This window comes from Haemaphysalis longicornis, unplaced genomic scaffold (genome assembly GCF_048455015.1).
Source record: "Haemaphysalis longicornis isolate Haplotype H1 unplaced genomic scaffold, Haemaphysalis longicornis Haplotype H1 scaffold_6, whole genome shotgun sequence".
NCBI lineage: Eukaryota > Metazoa > Arthropoda > Arachnida > Ixodida > Ixodidae > Haemaphysalis > Haemaphysalis longicornis.
In genome coordinates this window covers 44,810,827-44,830,125 of record NW_027526407.1, presented here as the reverse complement: position 1 = coordinate 44,830,125, position 19,299 = coordinate 44,810,827, and the positions used below count along the sequence as shown (strand labels likewise).

The 19,299-nt window shown below is 42.0% G+C and overlaps 1 protein-coding gene across 1 annotated transcript in view; it reads right to left on the bottom strand.

Annotated features, from left to right (window-relative positions):
- LOC144141521 (venom metalloproteinase antarease-like TserMP_B) overlaps nt 1-14,394 on the bottom strand; it is a 37,073-nt gene extending 22,679 nt beyond the window's left edge. Inside the window, exons 1-7 of the mRNA XM_077673069.1 lie at nt 14,276-14,394; nt 11,966-12,025; nt 9,150-9,274; nt 7,522-7,593; nt 6,505-6,626; nt 4,639-4,688; nt 803-911 (exon numbers count right to left, since the gene is read on the bottom strand). Coding sequence (XP_077529195.1) covers nt 803-911; nt 4,639-4,688; nt 6,505-6,626; nt 7,522-7,593; nt 9,150-9,274; nt 11,966-12,025; nt 14,276-14,297 — 560 coding nt within the window. The 5' untranslated portion in view covers nt 14,298-14,394. The remainder of the gene's footprint in view (nt 1-802; nt 912-4,638; nt 4,689-6,504; nt 6,627-7,521; nt 7,594-9,149; nt 9,275-11,965; nt 12,026-14,275) is intronic.
- Nucleotides 14,395-19,299: the final 4,905 nt, after the last annotated feature.

Below are 19,299 nucleotides of genomic sequence, written 5' to 3'. Positions count from 1 at the left end.
GAGTCATCAGCACGGCTTTTCTCGGTTCTCATTGCATTGCGATTGCAATGGAATTGTTGTTCTTCGTATTATCTCTATTACCGTGCTTTGCTGATCGAGCATTTGCTCGATGAAGAACATGTAGGAGGGCTTCATTTCTACTTAGCACAACTATGTGCTCCCGCGCATTCATATTCGAGAAAGTACTTCCTATCGACTGCTCTGGATTTTACAGGCGCTCTTGTCCTTTGTTCGGGAACGCTTTTTGGTTTTCCTACTTTGTGCTTCTGAGCTCGGCGTTTTCGACCCAGAGTGCTTCGATTTCTGCTAATACTTCCTTGGGCTCAAGCGCGGCGTCGGGAAGGTGTCTGTGGCGTGTTGTTTGGTAGGCATGATTTCTACCAGTGGAGGGCAGCACTGCGCTACTGGTGCCGTTCACCGGGGGTATAGTTGCGCCTTTTGTTGGCCTTTTCACCATTGTGCTCGGTTTCCCGACAAACTATGGTATTGAAGACAACAGTTCCCATGTACGTGCTAGAAAAACAGACTCCTTTAAACACCGTTTTCCATCGAGTACTAATGGTTTTGCTATTGTGTTTATAGTTACAGCGTTTGTACCATCATTCTTCTTTATTTCATTGTCCAATTCTCGCTCTATTTTTTAATCACAAGGCACCAACTTGCCCAACAGTTGTGTTTAAAAAAATATTTTTACCTTTAACTAAGTTTTATAATAGGTATAACATTATAAATGAGGTCATCAAGCTAACTGCATTCGCTTTTCAAGCGCTACTATCTGCCGTAGTATAGTTTATTGACTTACGAGTGGCACATTTCGTGTGCCATTGTGTATGTGCCGTCGTAGCTGTGGGGCTTGTCTTCGCCAACAGCAACCTTGTCAGTTTCGCATATGGATCCAACATACGCCAGTCCTGAAACACCGGTTAAACAGGCTACGTTATTTGAAAAAATTGCATGAATTATAATACTGGAATCAGGTAACTGAAATGCTTGTAATGATAAAAAAAATTTGAAATTTCAACAGGACCGCCTCACACATTTTCAAACGGAATAACTTTGTAGGAAAGGGAGTGGTGGACTCGGTGATGCTGTGGCTCTCCTACATTTATTCAGGTGCCTAAGGCCTGGCCGGAACTATAGAGCGGCGTAGACATGCGACCGCACCAGGAGCGCAGTCGTGTTCGATCTCTTGTGTCGCTTGGAACTGCTAACCTGGCCAGGCGCCGCTGATGATGATTGTGGCAGGATGTGCATGATGATGATGATAGTGGCGCTAAATTCAGATGGTGTTGCCGCCACTGAAACTTTATGGTTAAACAGAAACTACACTTATGGTATAATTATTGAGTTAGGCGCAATGCCATATATTCCAGTAGAAACCTGAAATTGTTTACATACAAAGAACCGTTTTCTTCTTCCCTATTGTAATTCCTTGAATCTACCTGTAGGAAACGTGACAAATAGAATCGAGCTACTTCAACGGCGATTTAACGAACTTGTCTATAATTCGGTAGATATAAAATTGTACTACCCTTCAAACAAAATACTTTTTGCTCATATAACAGCATTTTATTCAATTATTTTAACAAGGGCAAAATTTTATTTAAAGATGTAAAGATTACTGTTTCTGCTTTTGGCAGCCCCGTTTTATGCCAATAAAAAGTTCTAGTTTTTTCCTGTCAGTCACAATAATTCTTTAAAGGGCCAGCCCGCCTATATAATGCAATTTTCAGCCCACGACTCCTGGAACGGATGGGCGTACCCATCTAGCATCTTGGACACGCTTTCTACAACTACTGATTATCTTCATGCTGATAAATTTGGAAGTGTTCCGACATCACTTGGAAAGGGGCACCAAGTTGCAGAGTGGTTTTGTGAGCATATGCCAGGTAGAAGTCATTTTGTCGCCTTGGCGAATTTACCCTTTTCTCCTACGTGGAGAAAGCAGAAAACATTCACTTTTCCTGAAATATGTTTACATCAGCTTTTCTGGCCAGCAAATCATTTTGTAGTTACAGCAAAGTGTCCAACAAAGAATTTCCGAGGGACCATATTATTTGGTGTCCAGCATACAACGTGTACTACAAATGTGGGAGCAGAAAAGCTGCGCGTAGCAGACATATGCTACTTACATACCTGGCGCTCAACCAAGTATATTCCAATAAAACATGCTACCCACCCATAGGCACCCTGAATTGAGTTACACCACCCAAGTGCAGAACCACAATACAGAATTTAGTGAGCATGATGGGGCATAGTAGCAGTGAGATACCTTAACTCTCATTAACCTGCATGTTCGATTGGTTGTGCTTTATATTTGTACAGGGGCATGGCCGCACTTAATGTCTATTTCACGCACAAAGAAGAAAGCAGGCAGTTCCAGACCTTTAAGCAGGCATACTATGAAAAGAAGCAAAAAACGAAAGTACCCTCGCAACTTCTGGTGTTTAAAATGTCTGATCTTATTTGCAACAGCTATTCTAAATGCTGTATAATAAGTTCTCCAGTGGATTACTGGGTTAATATAGTTTCTGTAGCTTGCGAATTAGTTTGTGAATACGCATTTTGAACTGCATATGAATTGGCCTATTCTTTTCGAAGAACACTTACGCGTCCAGCATGAGCGTTTGACACCCATTCTTAGCTTATTTAGGTAGACGGTTGCAACTTTGCATACGGCATTCGGATTACAAAGTAACAAACAAGGCGCAAGCCTGCTTATAATACAACAAAATACCCTTCTTTTCAAGAGTCGGCTAAGGACGAGAGGCGTTTGAGCTTTTGTATTCGTACAAACCTCGTCTACGTGATTTCTTTCTTCCGAACGTCACTACTCTGCATAAACAGGCAGTTCAAGAAAACGTCAGAACACTATGTAAAAGACGAAGAGTTTTTACTGTGCATTTATCTTCCACGTCTTTCCGTGTACGAATTAGCGGTTCTTAATATGAGTACGTGTCACCTCTGTATTGTTCTCTATTAGTCAGTCGTTTAGCAAAAATTAGGATAGATCTAGCCGTCCTGTTCTAGTGAGTGCCAGTGCATTAGCGCTTATTTTTCTAACGTGTTCATGAATGATTATCATCATCGTTTCACTCTCCGTCATTACTTTTAGTAGGCGAAAGCTTTTTATGCACCGATGCGGATGCACGGTCGTCATTCAATTTGTATCACTGTGCTAGACTATTGACACTGGCTGTCTAGCATGTGGCGCAGTTTATGAGTTCTGGCCTTTTACTCCGCTTTCACGTTTTGTGGTAATACCAATTCACACAGCGGTAACCGCAGTGACTACATTTTCTAATAGGGACGGGCTGACTTCATAAGGCAGCTTTATTGAATGGTCCTCGGAATTCCTACAAGTATTTGGACCGATCGCAAAAGGCTAGTGTCCGGTTTCCTTAGAGAAATCCGTTATTAGATTGCCAAACGAGACAATTCAGTAAAAAGTAAAGTGCTATAGTTATATGTAACTACAGATAGCTAAGCATGTTGATTATACAAATAAAAGATTTTTCATGTCAATTTAAAATCTTGCAAGTTTAGCTTTAATTGATAAAACATTCCATACTTTCGCACCAAAAACTCAATAGCCGTTAACCATACACATTTTTACAAACAGAAAGGTTGAAATTTCTATTTGTAGGCTTTCTCGTCGTACAAGCAAGCACAAAAAGCAAGGTTAAGGGCAGGGGAGAGTTGGAAGTTATTACGCTGTTAACCAAAAGGGCATTCTTGCAGTCACGGAGAGATGTAAACGAGAGCCCTCGAAGTGCGTCAAATATTACGCTCCTTGGGTGGTCAAAGGAAGAGTTTGTTATTATTCCCAACACTAGTTTTTGTAGTCGCTGAAGAGGAGTTGAAAAGGTCACATATGTATTCTCCCACGTTTGATTACAGTAATTATACGGCAGTGTAATAATTAGAAATACAGGCAGGGAAAAACGTTAAGTGGCAGGTGTTAACGGGCCTTCATTATTGCGTAGAAACAAAGCAATTTTCCTACATACACTGTCAATTTGCTTCAAGCAGTACAGGTTTTGATCAAAAGCAACTCCTAAAAACCTAATAGAAGACGCGTTTTCAATTCTACGCTTTTTCATAGTTAAACTACATGGGTGAAAAACTAGGTGTTCTGATCATGAATGAAAAAAGTACGTTTTGATTTCTCAGTACTAATAGTTAGTTTGTTGGACAAAAATTACTTTAAAAGGGCTGATAAAACTGCCATGATATTACTTTGAATGGTTAGCAAAGCTTCACCAATTGCAACTAAAACACTGTTATTGTGACATTAGGCGCCAGAGCATGACGTTGGGCCTAACATCAAACGTTAAGTCTAGACTTGGGTTAGCTTGACACTGACACCAACACCAAGAACTTGCCCATCAATGCATACCTTCTGTACGCGAAGCAGCCCGTAGTGCTTGACAACGTTATATGAACAGGTGATTTAAGCTTCACGTTGGCACGCACACATCGGCTGCGTTATTCCCTCTCCTGTGCATCATTTATTTCAGTGAGATTAGCCAGGGCAATTTGGTAGGTGCGTTTTTGCGTGCAAATGGGAATTTATCATTCACTGTCTCAATGCGCCAAAAAATGCTTTCGGATGTAAATGACAATTCCATGCCTTACCGCATACAGACTTCTCCACAGATCTTCCACTCACAGTGACGAAATCTTCACTGAAAAATACATCAGTTACATCGTTATTACTCAAAGTGGTTAGGGCAGTAAAATTACCAAAGTAAATTTATTTTATTAAATGCTTGTGGTACTGAAGCTCGCAGTTTTTTAGAGTCACGACACCCTCTGGCCGCCATTTCAGGGCGGTACACACGAACTGTTTTTCCTAGCTTTTTTTAAATCGACGAAACTTTAAATGAAGTAACAGAATAAGGTACGCACCAGAATGCGTTTTCTCCTCTAGCGTATTGAAGACAAAGTATTTGAGATCAATATAAGGCAGTATCTAAAACCTTAGGATACCTGCGTCGTAACCTGCGAATGGCACCAACAGCCATGCGGAAATTGTCCTACTGCACATTCGTCCGCCCGAAGCTAGATGTCGCATAATCTATATGGTCACCTCATTAAAATCACTTATATATTCTACTCAAATCCATCCAAAACAGAGCCACCCGTTTTGTTTCTCGCAACTATATCATCACTTCAAGTATCACACAGATAAAACTTGACATTTCATTGCAACCATTAAAAATTCGTCGCGTGGTCACTCTTCTGCGTCTGTTTCACAAATACGTCCATAGTGATATCCCGTTCCCACTGCCCCTCGAACCCCCTTCACGCATGTTGTCACGTTTACTAAAACAAATTCAGCTTCAAGCGTATCTATGGAAAGACACTTGCATAAAATTCATCGCCTCTACCTCGTGCCATATCTCATTGGAATGACCTTCCTGGCGCTATTGCGTCTATAACAAACCTTGAAAAATACGACCAACGAATCATGCGCATTTTTTCTAATATTTTGTTTCATATCTGTGCTTGCAACATATTTGATAAGGATGCCTTTATATCACTGTTTGTTCCTTCCATGAATTTTGCTTTTTTTTGATTGCTTATACATTTTTCAGGGTATTTTTTCTTAAGGAATGCCTAATGGTGTTCTTCAAATCTTGTTTATATTTCTCTTTCCCTTGTGTTGGCTATATGCCCCTAAGTTCCTCTTCTGTGTATAGCCCTCTTTACCCCATGCTCCACCTGGAGCCTGTAAGGTTTTTCTAAATAAATAAATAAATATTCTTCTGTTCCCGTTGGATAAATGTATGGGGTGTTACACTACCAGAACACTTTCACCCAGTCTTAGTGCAGAAAACGGTGGTAACGCATTAAACACATTCCGTTTTTTAGATATTGGAAGGGTAATTGGAAGGCCTTAATGTTACAGGCGCATACACGTCTGCAAGACAATGCAGAACGCCTAACGACTGCGGAAGTTCTATTGGATATAAAAAGAATGCTTGTCATTACACCAGCGCCTATCGCCTATGCTAAGCAACTCGCTCCGTAATTAGTGTCCAATTTACTGGATCGCAATGAGAGCCTGTAAAAATTTTTGGCACCCCGAGCAATTTCGGTGGGAAGGCATATGTAGTGGCCGCGAAAGTCGCACGCTGGTTTATTATTCCCGGTTACATTGCACTAAAGTAATATTGCGTAGTACACACCAAGCGTTAGATATTGGCGGTAGTAATGCCTAAAATGCACAGCCTTCAGCTAAATTTTAGACAAGCAAGTATGTATGTATTTTTGTTTGCCTAAATCATGCACAAAATTTCATTCAACTCATGTAAAACAAATATTTTTGCTGCAAATACAAAGGACACTAAAACGCAATACAAATAAAGCCTGGAATGCATTTTGTGATAGAAATTTTGCGGCTAACCTAAATGGGGACTCGAAGACCGGGCTGAGTAAACATGTTTAAGAAAGCACTAGCGCGCGATCTGGAACTAACTTTTTTCAAAGTTCACTTACTCGGTAACAAGGAAGACAAGGTCACAATATGAGTAGTCGCTTTGTGTAAGAGATTCTTTTAAGTTCTTTAATGTGTCAGTGATGTCCAAACCGTAATATTTTCGTCCCATCAAACGGTCATCCTTGAAGTAAAAATATGCATTCAAAGTAAGTTTGGAAACGTAGCAGGAAAAAGTTTGGTAACATGATTGGAAGGAAGGAGTTCTTTTTAAAGCACTCAAGAAACAAGTGAGGACTTTGATTTAAAATACTCAGAAGGACTTCCTTTTTTCAGAAAGTAAGATATTTTGATGCAAAAAAATATATAAAAATTTTCTCAAGCTTGTCGCGAAATCGTCAGTCATAGCAGTGGTAATAATAATATCCTCATATCTAATATTACGTACACTAGTTTAGTTTTAGCAGAACCGGGGTTGTTTATTTTTAAATTCGGGATAAAGCTTTAGTTTTCCTAATGCATTCGTGTGTTGAATGTACATCTTCTACGTTTAGGTATTTAACCACGAAGAAATTAAACAGTAAGATAACGATGTAAAAAGAGCCATCAGGGTATTACGAGGCCTCATAAGAAGAGTGGCTCGGTGGCCGGAAAAGTGAGACGTGTTTTTTGGCCAATAATGTCACAAACTTGCGAAGAACACAGCACCAAAAAACAGATAACATTTCACAAATTTTGAGTAAATTATTTTTATAAATATTTGTGGAATGATACTTAGAGGTAAATATTTTTTTTGCTACCGTAGTGCTTTATTGGCTTATTTGGTTGGGAGCCTTGAATATAAGAAGTTCAGCTATAATTCGAGACGGCGTAGAATCAGGGAAAATTTTACTACTAAAGTGTATAGTGGCCTTCTCGTTTAACGATTTGTTTCTAAACTGCTCTTACGGTACATTTACGTTTGATTATCTGGTTTTCTACAAGTGAATATATGAGGGATGATTTTTGCAAAATAAAAATTCAAAGATGCACGTGAGATGAAGTGTTGAATAATATCAACGGTTAAGGGAGGACGTTACCTGACTTTTAGTTACACCATTGAGCTGGAAACGTATTTGTGGTGCAGTCATATCTGCGTACCTCAAGGCAACCTAGAGGATAAAGAAGTACAAAAAATAAAAACTGCAGTGGCACAGTATATCAAAGTATACAAAAGCATACCAAGCACTAACAACAGAACAGATAATAAGAAATTTTAGAGAAGCTCAAAAAGCAGTTCGTGGAAGCATTTTTAAGCACACTTCCGAAGGGTATACAACAAAATATACTAAAATATTGTTTAATATATTAGGCACTACAATGTTTGTAAGAAAATACTAATCAACATCGAAATCTTGAACGAATATTTGAATTTGATATAGAAAAAAAAATTTAGGCACTAACGCGTTCACACAAAGAATAACCTTCATACAATATTTTTGTTTTTAAATTGGTTTACTCCGACTACAGTCAAAAGGACATATATCTATTTAGCACCGCTGACCATGCTTCAAGTCGACGCCGGCAATTTTAGGCTCTCTTGCGGTACCGCTCAGGGGTGACTCAAAGGCTATCTAAATCTTGCAGAGCAGTAGGAGAATCGCGCACTGTAATTTGTGGTAACATACAAATGTGTTCTGGAAAATTGTAGTAGTGAAAAGGGAAAGGTGCCCTCGTTGGCCTTCCGCCATGAAACACCAACCATCATCATCATGAAAAGGGAAAGGTGAAGTTACGCTAGGGCAACCAAATAGGCTTGTTCAGTAAAACAGCCCGGCCCGTTTATCTGGCTGTTCACTGCAAAAGGTACCCATGTCAACATAAATTAGCACAAACAACCATCCCGGGTGAATTACAGATAAAACTGCCTTTGATTTTTACAATGTCTTCTTTAAGAAAATGCAAGAAAATGCAAGTCACTCAAAATAGGAGAGAAGCCTTCGTCTTGTCTCCTTTCTTGTCTCCCGCTTTCTGCCGCGCTACGTAAGCCATGCCCTATTAGCCTTCATGTTAGCATTCTTGAACTAAAGTGAAAAGCACGAGTTGTATGGTTTATCCTCATCGCTAAACTTCCTTGCTTCTGTCATGACTAACGTCTATTGCGGGTCGCAAAGGTAAGCCGAATACCGAGCTTCAAAAGTTACCTACGTATTATCGCCAGGTAGTAAATATGGCGGCCGAGTCGCCTACAAATGCATTGGATTTAAACAAATCATATGTGAAGTTGAAATATATATCGCAATAAACATGAGTGCAATCACAAAGATTGAGCGAGGGATTATGAAAAAAATTTCAAAGCCGAAAAAGAAAACTTGAGCGTACTGTCCACTCTATTTCATGCTATGATAAAAAATGATCGATTTCGGCGCTTTGGTAACTATTCGTTTAGCGGAGAATATTCAGTCTTTTAGTGGCGTGACTATTAACGGCCACTGTGTTATTTGGGCTGCAGAATTAATGTGATACACTCGTGACAATTGAACAGCATGAAGGCGTGTATGAATTGCTTCCGGGGACATGGAGACTGCTAAGATTTTGCGGTAGACTCAGATGAATCTGAGAGCAACAACATGAGCTGTTTATGCATAGCGAGTAATCATTATAGGTTCAACTTGGAAAGCAGTATTTCTGGCAGCCAAAAATAACGAATGTAATGAGAAAGGCGTACCGCATTGAGCATTACTGCTACGTAAAGAATCATATCTTCTGCCGACTTGAATGCCTTCCAGTATCCGGTGCTTGTGACAATGCAAACTTCCACGACAAAGATACTGTTTGCTTGAATCGGAGCATCTGTAAATGACAACATAATTATGGCAATATATTTATCAGAATATTTCACGCTTGTTAACCAACTTTTGGTTGTCAAAGCTACGCAAGAACGCGTTCAACGCCATATATCAAATAGCGATGCACAGAGTACGCGCACACCAGTGGGGAAGCAACATGAAACTATATTTATCACCCCGCATTCGCAACCCATATTTTTCACACGCCATTTGTGCAAATGAAAGTATTTTGAGTGCCGATTTCAAACTTGTTTAGCCTTTATGCGGCATATTAAAATCTCAGGGGTAGTAAATACGAGATTGCATTTAAAACTGGCTAGACAAAACATCCATGATTACTGTCATCACGCACTATATACTAGCTAACAGCTCTACAAAATCTTAGAAACGCTCTTGTTGGGTCTCCACAGATAATATCACAAAACTACAATGAAGAGTGCGTACCATGTTTAATAAAACACGGTTTGCAAAGATAATTTTAATGAACTTCAAGTCACCTTTGTTGAATCTGCGTAATTTTGAACGAGTTAACACATTTTCTGGGTAGCAAAACGACCTGCACAGCAGCCCTGTGAAAGTTCGCTTTTCACTTGCTGGTGGACCGCATTTCGTTACTTAGAACTTTGTTCCTACAAGTAATATAAAAATGGCTGTAACTCCTGTTATAAGTCAAGATAGCGAGCGAAATCTACGGCGTTTGTTCATGCAAAATTAGTCAAACCATCATGCTTTATATGAATAATATAAGGATAGTACCAGGTGAAAATGAACTTATGACGATGTTCTTAACTACAAACAGACTCCCAGCACTCGTATGTGTAGGACATACGAGAATGAAGCCCAGTAACTGTACAGTCTTCTGCCAATTACTTTCTTAAGGGTGGTATTTATTGAAACGTTTAGCTGTCAATTTCTTCGCTTGGCAATACTGAAATAGCCACGGGAATGGCCGAAACGCCACGGTCATGACCGGGCTTGCGCCACTGCGGCCGCAAGCCGAAGAAAAAAATAACACCGGCATGCGTCGTCTGCTCCGTTTCAACCCGATTCTTAACGGTGGTGTGAACAGAGTTGTTCTTAATCGCACTCACATTGGTCTCTAGGCGTTAGTTTGTTTTCGGCGGGCTAGAGCATAGAGTTTCTCACTGGGAAACTCTATGGGCTAGAGCTTGGAATGTCCAACCTATATCACGCGCTTCGCGCGGACAAGTACCGCCATCCCGCGGAGCCCGACGTAACCAGTGACGGCGCACTCACATGGTTGCCTGCATGCGTGCCTCGCTATTGAATACAGGTTATTCAATGTTGCCGGTTAGGTGTGCTTAAGTGCTTTGCAAAAAACAAAAAAAAACAGTATGTCCTTGCCTCATCCTATTCGTCAATGACCCTTTGCTGCTACTTCATGTGGGTGTCTCTTTCTTTGCTTTCCTTTCTTTGTTTCTTTTTTTTAGAACCCGAAGATATCCCCACACTCCATACTGGGAAACCATGAATCTGCGTAACGGTACGTTCATGAAACCAGCATGAGAGACGCGTCATGTATTAGCATACTATCTTTATGTGGCGCCAAAGGCTTTCCCTCTCAACGAGAGCAAGTCGGCCTAAGCATTTCGAAGCGTTTTTTTTTTATCTGAGCGCCCTTTCGCTTACATTTTAGCAGCCTTCAATGCCGTATCCGGTTTTGCGTAAGCGCGGAGGAGTGGTTAAATCACTTGCTGTTTATCACACGTCCATACGTACCATTGCCGGCGCTGCCACAGCTTGTTTCGTAAGAAAACAGCGCGTGCGTTTTTGGTGCCTACTGCCGACTTGGCCGGGCTCACAATGTCACGGCTTTTCACTTATGGGGCGCATACTATACATAAAAATTGATTTAACACACAAAATTTTGTCTGTGTAACGAAATGAAGCTTACTAATTGCAGCAAATCATTTAGGGTAACAGCCCCATTCTGTGGACATGTAAGAAAATTAAACCCAGCTACACCAAGGGTAAAATTTTTTGTAACAGCGGAGATGAGATTTTCTAGAACTGGCTCGAACGTCAACGGAAACGCTCCCGATAACGGCAGTGCCGCCAAACCGCAAGTTTTAGGGTTCGAACAAAGGAATAGGAGGTAAACGTTAGAGGTCAGAAGCTCCCTCTCCTCATCCTCTCCTACCGGGAGGGAGAACCTGCCCCTTGAAAGAACACTGCGTCCTCAATCAGTGGGTCTTGATACTTGCTTTTAGTTTTACCTAAAAAAACGTTTGACCTATAACCACTCCGCTGTTAGCATTTTAACTTCATAGGGGTGAATATTTCCGTTTATATGTCTAATAAACGTTTCTTTGAATTATATTCGAATCTGCAATTATAAAGATATTACTCTAAAATGATTTCTAAACACTCTGATTTAAATTCGCGTATTTGATATGAAATAACTTGCTGTGACTTCTTCATCCCCCCTTGTAACAGAAGACGCTAATCATCTCGTGCCTGAGCAGCTCACTCCGCCTTTTTGAACACATTTCATTGAAGCCCAGCTTTCTGAGAATGGCGCCGCTGTTCGTATACCCCAATGTTCATCACGCTTTTCTGATTAAATGCAAGCGACTTTAACGAATGCCTTATCGCCTTGCTTCAACACGTTCGTACTCTGTTAGTGCCCAGGTGTTGTTTTTGTTTGGTTGAAAATGCCATGAAACACACATACCTTGACGGGGTTGCGGGCGACTATTCCAAAACCGCCGGATGCTATTTGGTTCCCACCGAACTGGAAAAGCAAAACATCACATATTTGATGTTTTCTTCTGTCGTGAGCAGTGTTAGAAATTACAATATTCAGCTTTTTGAAATATGCTGTCTCCTAAATAAAATATTTTTTTGTTGTCTTGGTATTATACTCTTGGCCTAACAAGAAAATCAGGTAGCGTCATTAGGGGTGGAGCAGCTGCGAGGCAACATCTCGAAGTCGACAGAAAGAGGTCTACGGCTTGTAGCCGACAATTTTTGCGTCTGCTGCAGAGAGCTACAAGTCCCGTATGTTATAGTGTTATATGACGCTAGGAGGTTATTTACTCAACGATTCTTGAATTTCATTGTTAAAGCGAGCTGCACTTCTGTCATTTTTTAGCTTTACCAGCTTAGGCATGAAGGATCACATTGTGCTTATGGCATGATCAGGGGAAAAGTAGGAGAGTTGGCAACAGGCAGGGACTCCGGGGAATTTGTTGAGTAGCAGCGAAATTACTCCAGGTGCACGCTAAAATGTCTTGTTCGTTCACCGAACCTTCAAGCTCAGCTAAGATCTAGCTACCGACTCGGGTTGTTGTGAAGTTAAAGCACCTAGTTTCTCGTTTGTTCCAAGGAAGGCGTAGTGATACTAGCGTACAGTGAACCACAGATGCAGTTTTTTTGTAATTTTCAATTTATAAGAGACTTCTAATTCTCCTGAGAGCTTACTAAAAGGAAATATGTCCAGGTAATAGTTCCGCCGATGTATGGTTGTTTAGTGTGTTGTTAGCCGCGACAGCCATGACGACGGCCTCACTGGACAATTTGACAGCTGCTGGGGGCCTATTATAGTTGGTATGGTTGTACATTCACATTAGGGTAGGGTAGCTGCAAGGTACGATGCACAGTCCTCAATTTGCTAGGTAGAGCGGAGCATTAGTAGTTACAAGCGATATGTTTCTATGATTTCGTTTTCATTTTACTCGCCTCTGGTTGGCTTTGTAACAATGAAATAGATAACACTAAAGGCACGTTCCCACTGGCGATTCGCCTCGTCGCGCGACGAAAAGCGACGTCGCAAAGCGACGAGCCGGCCGTCGCTTTTTGTCGCTTTGCGACGATGGAGCAGATCGCCCTCGGTCCGAATTCCCTCGTCGCGCGACGGCCCCGCGAAACCGGTAAGCCAATCACGGCCGCGGAGTATGCTGACGTAGCGGGAAACAAAACGTTTCTTTACATCCGGTATGCTAACGCTGCGGGCGGCCGGGCGAGGACGAGCTGCCGCCGCCACCGCCGCAGGCTCGCTCGGCCAGGCGCTCGGCCCCGCTATCGCTGTAGCCGCCGGGTCGGGCCGGCAAGCAACTTCCCGTGTGCATCGGTTCTTTGGTCAGTGGCTTCAGCGTACGCGTGCACTAATCAACTCATAGCGTGAAACTCATCAGTGTGGAGAAGCGTGTATGGATTGTAAAAGCAAGTAATCATCGTATAGAGCTAGGTGGACAGCGAGACGGTAGGTTGACTTGCAGCCTCTTCGTTCTATCGGCGACTGGTAAACACGCGTGGAGTTTGGAGGCGTGAGAACTTTGCGCGTGTGAAAAGAAGCGACATTTGTGGACCGTGATGCGGGTGTTGTGACGTGAAAGCAAGCGTGTGCATTTCTTCGTGCAATAATATGTTGAAAAGAGCCTTCTTGAGTTTTTTATTTTCTGCTCCTCCCGCAACCCGCCAATGCTTTCGTCATTGCTCCAGGTTAGTAGCATGTGTTTTAGTTTCATTTCTACCTGCTTTTGTCGCGTAACATCATTTTCTTTGACTGCGAATGGTTGACGCACCAACGAGGTGGTACAAGTCGGCAGGCAGCTGCGCTGAACGCAGTCGCATCATCGCTCATCGCGAGTGCGAACACCACCTCAAGGCCTCATCGCGCGACGCGCGCCGTCGCGTGACGAGGCAAATGGCCAGTAGGAATGTGCTTTAAAAATGCTGGAAACGCACCTCCTAAGACACGCATACGAATTATATTGCTAATCCGGTTACAATAATTTCCAGTCGTTTAGCAAAATTTAGCGCTCCACCTTTACAAATATATACGAATTTTGTAATGTACTGACGGTACACATGTTTGTTTCTATAGAAAGCTACGGTTTCAAAGAAAATAAATATTATGTCTCTAAGCCGTTTATCATGACTACCTTCTCAAGGATGGGCAGAAGGATAGTAATTTTGTTGTTTGGGATGTAAACATTACCATTTTACGTTAAAATTTTTCAGCATGCCCAAAAGCACTCACGGGATTGCACCGGTTTATCCATCCTTTCTTTGACTTTGAAGACTTTATGCAAAGTAGTCCCATCTTCAGACCGCTTCGCGGCAGGCAGTGGTTCAATCCTCAGTTCATGGTTCAAAATTCCCCGCTGAAATAAAAACAAGGTCGATATTAGCAGTGTTCTTGTTTCTCGAAGCCATAGTTGGCTACAGAATAAGATTGTGGCTTCAGTGGCCGCTCAGTGGCCAACTTCTGGACTGAATCAAAAGCAGACTTAGTACACAAGTAGGCGGCTTTTAAAGACATTTTTCAACATTTCATTAGCAGTGCATGTAGCCTTTCTTCACGAAAAACGATATTTATGGTGGAATAACACACTATCATCATCATCAGCTTCTATGTGTTTTTATTAAGCACGCAGGCTTCTTTTAAAAACATTTCAGCCACATCTACTGCAAGTTATCTCAGTTCGTTGTTCCAGTTTGGATTTTAGCACTTCGTCCCACCATAAAGTCTTTGGCCGACCCCTATTTCGCGTAAGCTGTATTGCCTGCCACTCGTCGTTTAATCAGACTGGCGGCCTGATGTCCGTGATACTCAAAACGTGTCCTGTTTAATCCAACGGCTTCTTCCTAACTAAAATTGTAATGTTGACTCAACGTTAATTTGTTCCCTAATCCACAATGCTGTTTTTCTAACTAGAAATGCATCCCCCGGCATTCTTCTTTAAATAAGCCATTGAACCCATTTAAACTTTATAGGTTATTTGTGTGACACACATTTTCTGCCCAATACGTCGTCAATGGCAGAATCGCAGGTTGTGTACCAGCTTTTTGTGTGAGAAGGGAGGTTAAATAAGGAAAGAGAAATTATAAACTGCGTGCTCGTTTCCTACAAGGCTGAGAGCATAGACCGGTTCACCGAGAACTCCAAGACTTCATAACGACACTAAGTTGTTGTGTATCTGTCAACACGTTCATCTATTATATAACAGGAAAAAATTTTGAAGTAAAATGTAAAAACTAATTATTGATTTTTTTAACCACAGCGCAAAACAAACTCACAGGAATAACAAGTCTCTGGTTTGTATTTCGTGTTATTTTGTGTTCGTTTGAGATATTTTTTTTTTCAAACTAACTTTGCCAGCCTAACTTGTGCCGGCTAAGATTAACGGAAACCGTTACTAATCAGGCTCTAGGCGACGTCACCGATCAGGCTGTACAGAGTAAGTGGCGCTGCAAAAATGTACGCATGATTTGGCGGTTGTGGTGCCATCTTGGTGCAACTGGTGTAAGATAGCGACAAGGAAGCTGCGCGAAATACAGAATGCCTTTGTGTTTCAACGAATGGGATGAAATATAGAAACGTAGGGCCAATTTTCGCAATAACCGTAGTTTATTCTGGCTCAAGCGGTTAAATTTTAGCAAAATGTCCACAGTGAGCTTGAAGTAATACTTCAGAAAGATTCACGTAACATAGGGCGACGTTACTACAATGTAGAGCGCCTTAGCAGTGTTGGTATGTTGAACGCTGAAAACCGAAATAACGCTCCCTGCCCTACTGCTGCCTTACAAATGTAGTGAGGGGCAAAGTGCACGTTCCTATCTCCGTCACACAGGGGGTAAATCGTTTTTCGAGGCGTGCTCGCCCTACTAAGGATGCGGGTAGCTTCACGTATGTACTCTTATATGAATATCTCTTTATATATTTACCGTATCGCGCGCCACAGCGTTTTATCTGGCTCAAGGTTCCTCTAACTGAGCTTTGTAGCGCTTTTATGAACGCCGTCTTCATTGGGTTTTTTTACTTGAATGAGTACCGTATTGAAAGCAATCGCCCTTGCCAAAACAGAGAAGTGTGGTTCCGTTGCGTATGCCCCGGCCCACACCATAAAGAGCTGGCCTAAATACTTTTCTCCACACTAAAATGGCCGAGATAACAGCACTTGCGCCGCAACTCGCTCAATTGAGATAGAAAAAGGCTCTTAATACTAAAAAGAATATTTCAAAGAACGGCCGATTTTCCCCGCGTATCCATTGCCTAGTGCGGATGAGATCTCAGATGATCACAATATCACAATACTTATGGCTCCAGGGTGCGGTAATCGAAAAATACTTCCCGCCTGCCTTTTTGAATCACCCGAGTCTGAGTAGCGTACACTCGGGTAACTCAGTATATCCAGTAAAGATATCATTACAAATTTGCATGCCTCACTCCACACAGTAGGCCCTGCCTCAGTTTTTTTTCGTTGAACTTTTTTGCCCTCCGGTTCAAGCACAGTGAATAGGTGCTAGTGACGGAAGCCCTGAGCTTAACAATCGTACTTAAAACCAATGCATATGTATAAAACAGCCCGTGGTAAAAGTCAGATGTGATGAGCGCTGCCGATACGAGATATATGTCTGACCTACTGCGCGCGTAATTTCCACAGCCCTTGCTTGAAGGCAGTAAATCGCGGGAACGATTCCCGATGGCGCTGATTGATGGCCACCCGATACTGGCGCCATTCTAGCCTTCATCTAGACGTCACCTGCCAAGATGGGGGCAAAATACTCTTCATCATTGGCCTTCAACCTTCGTGGCAAAAATTACAGGCAATCACGTCTGTCGGTAAAGAAGAACGCAGCAATTGAGTAGGAAAATGGGTATCACCAAATGCTATGCGAGGCCGTACTGACCTTCTAGTAGAACTAGAAGTGAAGCGTTAGATATGCTTACAAATTTAATTTCTTCTTATCGGCGACCAAAACCGAGAGAGCTAGCAAACTGGTGACCTTTCATTTACCACAAATAATTTTCTTACCTTTCATTTGCACAGCACGACATCGCTGTCTCAGCTGCACAATTTTATTCTCAATTTGCTAGCCGCTCCCGTCTGCTTTTCTGGCTCTTCTATATTTCTGACAATCAAATTATATCAACTTTGAGTTAAACTAAACGACATACGCCTTTATTTACGGAGATTTAGAATTATGAGTGCTTTAGAAAGTGGACAGCGCAACAACGAGACGACATTTAAGTGCATTTATTACACTCGTCATACCACGTCGCTTATACTGAATGTCAGTTCGGTCATTTACAAAGTGGTAAACTATTATTACAACTGACCAGAAGCTATTTTAGTTAGGGTCTGAGTACCAGTTGGAGGATGGGACTGTACACAATTCACGCCACCTATCAAAAAAATGTTATGTGTGTGAACATTGATCTTCTCCCGCATTTTCTCCATTGCTCAAAAACTGGCGATCACTGAGTCGAAGGGAGCAAATGAGGCAGACTGGGAGTCTAAAAAAACTATTTCACTCAAATACGTAAACTATATTAGTACAACTCACAGCCAGAACCAACATCATTCATGGAAATAAGCAACACTGGAGACCAAGATTTAAGACTAATTCTATGGTGACCTCGTCATAGCCTAATTTGGCTTTTTTTTCACTTTCACTTGTAATTCTTTCGGGTAATTGTGGTGACGCACACACTAGAGTGTCTTTAGAGCCGATGCGGCTATCCCGAAATATATATGCCTAATTGTAAAACTTTGCCAAATCGCCAGGGGCAGAGTTTAAAGGAGCTATGAAGAGAAAACACAAGTTTGGTTCATTCAAAAGATTGTCTCGTTAGAATCATACTGACACCACTTTTAACGTAAACTTCGCTCAAATAAGCTACATAATTAGGAAAAACGGGAATGGTCATGCGACCCACCAGCTCATTTCCCGCAACAGAACCTATGTCGTCACATGGGCTAAGCTCTGCGATTGGCGGAGGCTGGCAGAAGCAGACGCAAATTAGGTAGAACTTACAAACTAGACGAACGAGCGATTTGCGCTTAAATTTAGGGCACATTCTTTACAAAGCAATAAGAATGATGGGACAAACCGTGGAAGTTACGAAAGCACATGTAAACACAGAAGTACTGATGCGTTCTGCTGTTCGTACTGCGCACAGCATGCCTGGTTTCGCTGCACAGGACTACGGGGCTTGGGGTTGTCTCAGACGACACTGGCCGATTGACGCAATCAACGGTGTCTTACGTGACCCCATTTGTCGAGCGAGCACTGTTTCAGGGAACGAATATTTTCTCCCAGAACAAAAACAAGCCAGGTTTAAGTGCGGGCAAAAACAAACCAAACGCTTGCCACGGTATGGTGGCGCCATCTAGGCTACGGAACGTAAAAAAACGCGGGAACAAAGCAACACCGCTGTTCAGGGTGGAGACAACCTTCGAACGGTCCCGTGCCGCCGCAATTGGGCCAACGGGCTCAGCGCGTTATTCTTTTCGTTTCCCACGAGACCTAGCAACGCGAAACAGACAATGTGATTCAAACTTCTTCAGTAAACCGCGTTGCGGCGATACTTTTAGCGCGGTTTTGACACAATGACTTGCTTCGGCGGCGAGCGAGCAACCAAAAATGGCGGCGCCAGCGTATACGTGTCTCTACCTTGTACGGCGGATGCGTGAATGAAGGTACTCTAGGCTGCAGAGCGGTCGGTTTCAGTGATGTCACTTGGGACCACGAAAACGCACGATTGAGCGGGAAAATGAAAATTTTAACCTAAATTGTTTAATTTCTCAGTGAATAAAGCACCGTTTGTATCCGGACAAGCGCTGGGGGCACTATAAAACACGAAATCTTTTGAATAAAACCAACTTGCATTTTCTTTTCATGGCTCCTTTAAGAGGCGTCTCCTTCACGGGTGGAATTGAGCAACACTGTAACTATGACGCCTGATTTTATTAACGCTTTCATTATTAAAGCTACGATGTTAGCGCCTGCTTTTCATATATCACAAGCTCTTCGTCCGGAAAATATTCCTGTACTTAATCTTATTCCAAAATGTCCTGTCCAGCAAGCATTCTTATAGCCGTTTCCCGTACTTTTTAGAGCTATATACTTTTTTCTTTGCACTCTCCTTTTGGGCAGCGCTTTTATGTTTTCTTTGAGGAGAATAGCACATTTGATTAGAAAGGAATCAGACCGAGGTTGCTTCCTCACAAATGAGAAAGTATCTGTCGGTAAATTCGTTATTCTTGGTATTTTTAG